Below are 9,831 nucleotides of genomic sequence, written 5' to 3'. Positions count from 1 at the left end.
GAAAAAATTTGATGGAATTTCAATAAAAAATCGAACTATCTAGTCGTTCTAATCATCATAATCATCGGATACAAAAATGTAATGATCGTCACTCGTTTTTCAAGAGGAAATTGTCATATAAATTCGTCACGAAAGAAATAACTAAAAAGAAATAAATAAAAAGAATTTCTTTGAACTTTTTCATAGATTTCCGAGAGACTTGAATATAATATCAACGTAGAATAGAATGCGCGCATAGGCACGCTATGTGATCGCATTGAGTAAGCTAGACTGTTATAATAAAGAGACAGTAATGAGACCATCGTGACGACGTTTTCCATTGGTCTCTCTCCTCTTTTTCAACGGTTGTCGTGTCATGCCGGAGATACAGCTTCGCTTCGTGGATAAAGAGTAGAAAGAAAAAGAAGCCCAAGTGAAGAAGGCGCTCTAGAGAAGGGGAAAGGTAAAGGGGGAAGTATAACACAAGGGACCATCCACGTGTCGGATGTAACGGGGTCGCTGAATTATTTAAAGCAGGTCGTCATCTATCGCGAAACATAGAAGAGACTCCTTTATCACTGTTTTATACCGATTATAAAGAATTTCCTTTTCTATGAAGAATCTTCTCTTTAACATTGGACTTTAAGAGAAATTTATCAGTGACAAATGTTTATGGTAGATTTTTTTCTTCTGATTCCTTGTTTACGATACAATTGTAAAGTCGATTATTCAAACTAATCTTTTACTTTGTTAAATGGAAAGAAAATACAAATGATCTCGTATTTCTTGTTATATAATTTTTAATTTTTCAAATAATTATTTTCTTTTATTTTTAAAATTGAATATATTTAACAAAATTTTTACGTATTTGTTACATGGAAATTTTTGTATAAAAGTAATAGGTATAATGAATATTACATACATATATGTATACATATGTGAGATTAATTGGGTATAACAACTACTAAAGACGCAAAGAATACAGACAATTGTTTTTTTAAGTTTCTATTTCAGTGTTTAAAATACGAACTTAGGTAATATAATAAAAAAAAAAGAGAACAATAATAAAAAGAGAAAAAATAATTTGAAACTTTCGAATATAACTAAATTTAACTCGCATTATTCTTTGTATCTCGCAGTATTTTCTTAATAATACGCACTACTTTATATTACATTCATCAACTACTCTTAGATTGTCCTTTCAAAAACATGAATAGTCTTGACATTATTTTGATTTTAGTTTATTGTTACTTATCTTAGCACTCTTGTCTTTCTATTCCACGCGTAGCAGAATAAGAAACTGATAATTTTATAGAATATGTTCTTATTTATTTACTCGAGCCTATCGTACTACGAACCTAGCTCGTGCTAGAATAATAGAACCTATCGAGTAGTTTCTTGGTCCTATATATATATATATATATATATATATATATATATATATATATATATATATATATATATATATATATATATATATTTATAAACGTAATATATATTTCCAAGTAGCGTATTTATTTCAGTTCATTTACTTCGGTACCGCAAAAGTTTGTAATCTTTTTTTAGTCATATAGAATGTATGTTACAATATATGTGGCGCGGTTTTGCCATGAAAAAATGTATCACCGTTATCGATACCACATTCGTTTTATCTATAGTTAGTACATCATAACACAACTTTCGTTTGTGCTACTTCTTCATGGTGCTTATTGTGGATATAAAAGAATGTTTCACCGTTGTAGATATGATCATTGGAATTCGTTAGTTCAGAAGGTATTTCTAATATGAGTTAACAAGTAATTTTCTTTATGATGTCACGTAAATTCTATTTCAGTCATTATAATTCCATTAATGCATATATTTCAGGATCGATTTCATAATAGCTTTACATATTTAAGAAAGTAGTAGGAGCTTCTTTCTTTCTAGGTTAATTAATTAATTAATTAATTATAATGATTAATTCAATATTGACAGTTAACTTTGTTGCTATATGTAGGAAAGGAAAACTGTGATTGAAGCCGTGCACATTAAATGATATTTCTTCAGTATGAAATTAATAGACTATAAATTTTTGTTAGTTTATTTTGTTATCGTTGATGATCACTTTATAAAGAAAGGTTATCTTTTTTTGTTGCATGAAGCTATAAATAGGATCGATTTTTTAAAAAAGTGCTGTCGATAGGAAGATAAAACCAGCCCATCGTAAAAGCTACATAGAAAAAGTGAAATAAAAAAATAGGAAGATAGAGAAAGAAAGAGAGAAAGAAAGAGAGAGAGAGAGAGAGAGAGAGAGAGAGAGAGAGAGAGAGAGAGAGAGAAAGAAAGAGAGAGAGAGAGGGAGAGGGAGAGAGAAAGAGAGAGAGAGGAGAAGGAAAATCGTTAATGGAAAGAATGTACCTTTTGTCTTTGAGCTTTATTTACGTTCGCAACGATTTCAACTGTATTTAATATCTCCTCGAACAAAGAGATTCTTAGTAAATTTAAAAATTATACTTTTTTATGTTTTATTTTTTCTCTAATTTTTAATTTTTTTTTTCTATAATTAGATAAAAATAAATCTCTTGAATGGATTACTGTCTGTTGAAGGAAGAATGAGAGCGACGATTATTTACGATACAACCATACGTTAATTACTGCGACAGTAGAGGATTATCTGCCCTAAGAAGCGCGTCCAATGTACTCTGTTATCGATTTATCGTTCGCGGTGCTTATATATGCAACGCATGAACGATAATACGATGCGTTCCAGTAATACGACAGGGTATTCGTTGGTGACGCCGAAGCGTCTCGTTTCTCTATGACTCCTCCTTTACTTACCTTTATTATCCAGATGTAGTTCGGTCAGTTTATTCTTGTATACCATCTATAAAGCTAAACGTAGCTTATAAACCAGTTGAGGCACACAAACACGGGGCTTTCTTGCTTTTAGACACGTAGAGTGTCTTTATCGTAAAAAATGAAACTTTATTCTTATAAATATAACGGATAGATTATGTAATATATCTAATTTTACACAATGATTTGATATTTTTAATGTACCTACTTATATATTGATGTTGATATATTATATTATTGTTATTTTGTTATAAATAAGAAAAAGGGTGAGAATTTATAGATCAAATGGACAATAAAATAAAGAGATCAGCATCTCTCGTTCGTGTAGACCGATAGGCGCCGTATGTTCCAGTAAACTACATACATATATATTTGACTAACAACCTGCATTGTAATCGAGAAATAATGGTGGAGCATATCGTGCCAGCTATTTTAACAGCATTATAAAAGTTGATAGGTGTGTATAAATAGGTTCGCACATGTACGAATGTATATACATTTCTTTTTTATACTACTTTTAATTTCAAAAATCGATAAACTTATCTTCCACGCATTGTCTGCGGAGTAAGCTTTGTTATGATTGTTAGGATTTAAAGAGTATATAACTTTAGGACAGATGTTGAGAATTTATCGAGAAATGAAAATAAAATTCAATAAAAAAGAAATGGCACGTTAGAAAGTATGAGATTTTAATTGAATGTATGCACAAGTGTTAATGTTCATAGATTGAACAGATAACATAGACAAACTCTTCTCGAATGTATTGATATTAAATATAACTAAATATGTATATGCATGCATATCTATATTCATCTCTTAATGCGTAATACAGCGGTAATTAGGACAATGTAAACTTGTTGAAGATTCTGATCGATTATTATTCATATAGAATACTTTCTTTTGTCTTTATTCGGTTAACAATCGAAGGATATCAAGAAGGAAAATCATTAAAATTAAAGGCACATAGATACATATGTACGAGACATGATTTGGAGAGATTATAAGGATTAAAAAGTTACGTAAGGTCCCTTGATGATTTCTATTAGGAATGTTCACACGAGTGCATTAATCTAGTTAGAATGAAATTAGTGAAAATTATGTAATGTCTGATGTATCGTGTAACAGAAAAAAAATCTCATTAAATTTAATGACGTAAGAGAGAATACATTAATCGATTACATTTGTTTCTTTTATTTATTTATTTTTAGAGTGATCCAAGCACGTCATTTTTGAGAGCAGCTCGCGCAGGTCAGCTAGAGAAGGTTTTGGAGTATCTTGAATCGGGCGTGGACATAAACGCATCAAATGCTGTAAGTTTATCATTAATTAGGTTAAAAGATCTGATTTACTAACATGCTGTATCACTTGAGTTTACCATAGTCGCATGATCGAGATACTTATGTGACTATGTACGGGCTATATACGTATAACAAATATTTTACTTATTCGGATTCTAAAAAAAAGCTATCTGTCTGTACACAGAATGGACTGAATGCTTTGCACCTGGCAGCTAAGGATGGCCACTTGGAAATTGTACGAGAACTTCTTAGTCGTGGCGCAGTAGTCGATGCTGCTACTAAAAAGGGAAACACCGCATTGCACATTGCTTCTCTTGGTAAGCGAACTCCATATGTGCGTTTGTGTGATGTGTAAATACGTATACAAATACACATACAAACGTACTCTCAGATCATATCGATTAACCCATATCTCTCCATACCTCGATACTATAACGCAGTATCGAGCTTCTAAGCAATAATAGAAATACATTGCTATGTTAGACACGGACATAGAAAAAAAAATGTCATTTTTAAAATGACATTTATATATTCAAAAATATGATATTTCAATGAGGTTGAGATACTTATTGAAGAATTTCGTATATATGTATTTTTTATTTAATTATACTTTTCCTCGCTGCATCATAATAGATGTACTTGAAAAGAATCATAGACCTCTATATGATATCTAACCACTTCTTACAATGAAACTAATATCTTGTTGCAGCTGGACAAGAGGAGGTTGTACAATTGCTCGTCCAACAAGGTGCTTCTGTGAACGCACAGTCACAAAATGGGTTCACACCGCTCTATATGGCTGCTCAGGAGAATCACGACTCTGTGGTTAAGTACCTCCTCAGTAAGGGTGCCAACCAAACCCTCACTACAGAGGTACGTTCTGTATATTTTAACTATAAATACGCGAATTAATATTTGCTTTGGTAAATAGTAGAAGGAACGATTTCATATATTATATTAATTAAATATTAATTGGTGTGTGTGTGTGTGTGTACGCGTGTATAATTAACTGTTGTAATTTTCCTTAAAGGCAGTGAATTTTTTAAATTCCTATAAATTTATTTCTCATCGTAGGACGGATTCACTCCATTGGCGGTGGCCATGCAACAGGGTCATGATAAAGTAGTAGCCGTTCTATTGGAAAATGATACTCGCGGTAAAGTTCGATTACCTGCCCTCCACATTGCTGCTAAGAAGGATGATTGTAATGCGGCTGCCCTACTTTTGCAAGTACGTCATATTTCTCTTTTTCCAAGCAAAAGAGTCCTTTGTTGTAATCCTCTTATTCTTTTTAATAGGGTTCATCACCTAATACATTTCCAAGAGTTTATACCATAAATTCTTTTAATCTAAATAGTTGACTGATTTTTATAAACAAGGATTTATTCTAGACCTAAAACATCAAGCTATATAAGATAAATTTTTCTATATAAGAATAATATTATATATTTTTTGAAAAATTCATCTCTCAAGGTTTCTAATATTTTAATCGATAAATAAAAATTTCTTATTCAAATTCTGTAAATGTAGTCTCCTATTAGAAAACTTTATCTTTGCAATAAGCGATTGTTCATCGGAAATAGTACAGAATTGTAACTAAGAGAATTTATGATATAATGCTTACAGATATACTAGATGATTAATCCATGAAACGCAAAAGTAATAGTTTAAATTTGTCTATTTTAAAAACTCGGATAAAAAATAGAAAATAGTTGTAAATTTTGTCTAAATATCTACAAAATTACATAACATAAAATAATTTGTAGATGTATTTTAACATACAATTGATTATATTGATATCTTTGTATATATTTAATTAAAAGTTTCGACGTGTAAATCATGAAAATTTTTAATTACATACCAATATATGTACATATGATTTTAATGAAATACGAGAAAAACGATACCGTTTATGAGAGATGATATAGACTTATGTATTTTTACGCTTTATTAAAAAAGTTTTAGTCATATATATGTAGTTGATTTATGTACTACTCATATCGCTATTATAAGATACGTCAGACTTAGGTAACTGAACATACGCGAATTATCATACAATATCGATTTCCAATGAATCGAGAGACAATACTTTGCTTTTATTTTTTATTTTAAGAGCATTAAAAAATTATAAATGTAATTTGTGTTTTTATTCTATCATTATTGTATTGTATTTTTCAACAGAATGATCATAATCCGGACGTAACTTCGAAAAGCGGTTTCACACCACTTCACATAGCCGCACATTATGGCAACGATCGAATTGCTTCCTTACTTTATGATAGAGGTGCGGATGTAAATTTTGCTGCTAAAGTAAGTATCAAAACATATATAATATATGTATGTATGTATGTATATGTGTATGTATACATATTAGAGAAAATTTGGAAAGTTATATTTATATTTTTTTCTTTTTTGCCTGTTCGTATAGCACAATATTACGCCGATTCATGTAGCTGCAAAATGGGGAAAAATTAAAATGGTAAATCTTCTTATGAGTAAAGGAGCAAATATCGAAGCAAAAACGAGAGATGGCCTTACTCCTCTTCATTGTGCAGCAAGATCAGGTCATCATGAGGTTGTTGATATACTTATTGAAAGAGGAGCACCTATTGGCTCTAAAACAAAGGTAATAGATTATATAGAAAGAAAAAATTATTTGACTTCATTTTAAATAATGTATTTTTTATTGAATGAAATGCAGAATGGTCTTGCACCATTACACATGGCTGCTCAAGGGGATCATGTAGATGCCGCAAGGGTTCTACTTTATCATCGTGCACCTGTGGATGAAGTAACAGTGGACTATTTGACAGCATTGCATGTGGCAGCTCATTGTGGTCACGTAAGGGTGGCCAAACTTTTACTCGATAGAAATGCAGATCCTAATGCACGCGCACTCAATGGTTTCACACCTCTACACATTGCGTGTAAGAAGAACAGAATTAAAGTAGTTGAACTTCTCTTAAAACACAAAGCTAGTATCGAAGCTACTACGGAGGTAATTATGTATTTTTTGTATTTTTTGTTAAATATTAAAAATTATTTTATTAAAAATTCAATTTACTTTTGTTTGTTTTATATAGTCCGGATTAACTCCGCTGCATGTAGCAAGTTTTATGGGATGTATGAACATCGTCATTTACTTGCTGCAACACGAAGCTAGTCCAGACATACCGACAGTAAGAGGCGAGACGCCGTTACATTTAGCTGCTAGAGCAAACCAGACTGATATTATCAGAATACTTCTTAGGAACGGTGCTCAAGTTGACGCTAGAGCAAGAGTAAGTATATCATGTAAATTTCATCATTATTTCGAATAATCTTGATGTTGATTATATAATTCTTTTTTTAGGAGGAGCAAACGCCGCTTCACGTTGCTTCCCGCTTAGGTAATGTTGACATTGTAATGTTGCTATTACAACACGGTGCTGGAGTTGATGCCACAACGAAAGATTTATATACTCCACTTCATATCGCGGCTAAGGAAGGTCAAGAAGAGGTAAAGATTTTTTATTTTGTATGTAAACTATTTATGAGTAATTATTAATCCTATAATATAGGTTTAGAATACCGATGTCAAATATAACGTATTACAAATTATTTCTTATGCGTTCATCAGGTTGCTTCAGTTTTATTAGAAAATGGGGCATCACTTACTGCTACGACTAAAAAGGGTTTTACACCTTTGCATTTGGCAGCTAAATACGGCAATATGAATGTAGCGAGGTTGTTACTACAGAAAAATGCACCGGTTGATGCTCAAGGAAAGGTAAGCATGTTTTTATTTTTTTTTTTTTTTATATATATTAAATGACAATTTATACGTAGTGAATTAAAATATTTTGATCGATCATATTTATTGAATATAGAACGGAGTAACTCCTCTTCATGTAGCATCGCATTATGACCATCAGAATGTAGCATTACTTCTATTAGATAAGGGTGCTTCGCCACATGCTATGGCTAAAAATGGCCACACGCCTTTACATATTGCAGCACGAAAAAATCAGGCAAGTAAACGGGATAAAAACTCTCAATACGACGTTTAAATAATTGACAGAATTGATAGAAATATTTAAATTATTGTATACAGATGGACATTGCAACCACATTATTGGAATATGGCGCAAAAGCGAATGCAGAATCAAAAGCAGGATTTACACCACTACATTTAAGTGCACAAGAAGGACACACTGATATGTCAACTTTGCTTATTGAACACAAGGCAGACACAAATCATAAAGCGAAGGTATAACCGCATCATTGAGAAATTTGTTATTCTATTATTTATTTATTCTATTATTTATTTATCTTTACAGAATGGTCTTACGCCGTTACACTTATGCGCACAAGAGGATAAAGTCAATGTTGCTTCTATTCTCGTAAAGAATGGTGCACAGATTGATGTTAAAACAAAGGTAATGTAGTTATGTTTATCAACATTTGTGCTATGAAAAGAACAATACAATTAGTGAAAGATCAATGGCACTATAGATAAATACTATAACTTACTGTAAAAAAAAATATACTCACGGTTATACCATTAACATAGTCAATATAATTCAATTATCATTAGAGACATAACAAGTACTTTTAAATACCTTTAGGTTGTGTTATTGTATTGTCTTCTGTCAGTATTCGACTCGTCCACTTGATTCTATTGTCTTTATAAAGATAGTAAATACTGTTATTTTTATTTTTTTATTTTTCAAAAACAAATTTTATCTTGCAAATGTTATTTTTATATCAAACGGTGTATTTGTTTCAGGCTGGTTACACACCATTGCACGTTGCAGCTCATTTTGGTCAGGCAGCAATGGTACGATTCCTTTTGCGCTCTGGTGCAACTGTTGATAACAATACTAATGCTGGTTATACGCCGTTACATCAAGCTGCACAGCAGGGCCACACGCTGGTTATTAATTTACTGTTAGAAAGTAAAGCTAAGCCAAATGCTGTAACCAATGTAAGTAGCTAAAAGTATAATTTTCGATATGCAAGGCAATGCTTTTGCACAAATTATTAAAATACGGCTATTTTACGTTTTACAGAATGGACAAACTGCTTTGGATATTGCACAAAAACTTGGCTATATCAGTGTTATCGAAACTCTAAAGGTTGTAACAGAAACTATTATTACCACGACACATACTATCACTATTGAAGAGAAATATAGAGTACAAGCACCTGAATCTATGCAAGAAACATTCATGAGCGACAGTGAAGATGAAGGTGGTGAGTATATAGTTCATTTTTCTGACAATCTGTTCTTGCTTAATAGGCACTTATTGCAATATATGCATATTAAAATATATAATCTTATTTGAAAATTGAATTAAGAAAGACTAATATCTTTTTCAATTTGATAATGAAGACATTGAGAATATGACCTCGTACAGTTTTTAAATATATATGTTGAATATTATAGTTTGCTATTGATAGCATTTTACAAAATATACGTTGGATAATCAAAGAAATAGGAATATTTAGAGAAAGGACTTTTTGTAATAATAGAAGATGTCCATTACTGTATAAATCTTATTTGGATTTAAATTTTGATGCATGTTCCATAATTCTTATAAAGAAAATCCTATATTGATAATAACATATTATTTTATTGAATCTCTTTTTTATAAATGTGTACATTAAACGTTATCCGTGCATTTCCAAGATTAATGAATATTTTGATTTGTTAAACATAATATGTACATTATTGGAA

At 31.1% G+C, this 9,831-nt stretch overlaps 1 protein-coding gene across 33 annotated transcripts in view; it reads left to right on the top strand.

Moving 5' to 3' along the window:
- LOC124951526 (ankyrin-3-like) overlaps positions 1–9,831 on the top strand; it is a 66,811-nt gene that overhangs the window by 15,299 nt on the left and 41,681 nt on the right. For all 33 annotated transcript variants that reach the window (XR_007101940.1, XR_007101857.1, XR_007101823.1 and 30 more), the window contains 15 exons: positions 4,023–4,124; positions 4,297–4,429; positions 4,822–4,985; positions 5,187–5,342; positions 6,294–6,422; positions 6,541–6,738; positions 6,814–7,110; positions 7,196–7,393; positions 7,465–7,611; positions 7,732–7,881; positions 7,982–8,122; positions 8,206–8,361; positions 8,432–8,530; positions 8,881–9,078; positions 9,164–9,347. Coding sequence is in view for 27 of the 33 variants with exons in the window: in XM_047502407.1 (XP_047358363.1) it covers positions 4,023–4,124; positions 4,297–4,429; positions 4,822–4,985; positions 5,187–5,342; positions 6,294–6,422; positions 6,541–6,738; positions 6,814–7,110; positions 7,196–7,393; positions 7,465–7,611; positions 7,732–7,881; positions 7,982–8,122; positions 8,206–8,361; positions 8,432–8,530; positions 8,881–9,078; positions 9,164–9,347 (2,452 nt within the window). In the remaining 6 variants the exon portion in view is untranslated. The remainder of the gene's footprint in view (positions 1–4,022; positions 4,125–4,296; positions 4,430–4,821; positions 4,986–5,186; positions 5,343–6,293; positions 6,423–6,540; positions 6,739–6,813; positions 7,111–7,195; positions 7,394–7,464; positions 7,612–7,731; positions 7,882–7,981; positions 8,123–8,205; positions 8,362–8,431; positions 8,531–8,880; positions 9,079–9,163; positions 9,348–9,831) is intronic.

The sequence above is a fragment of the Vespa velutina genome, chromosome 1 (genome assembly GCF_912470025.1).
Source record: "Vespa velutina chromosome 1, iVesVel2.1, whole genome shotgun sequence".
In the NCBI taxonomy this organism is placed as follows: Eukaryota; Metazoa; Arthropoda; class Insecta; order Hymenoptera; family Vespidae; genus Vespa; species Vespa velutina.
The sequence above is the reverse complement of the archived record's forward strand: the minus strand, read 5'-3'. Positions and strand labels throughout refer to the sequence as shown.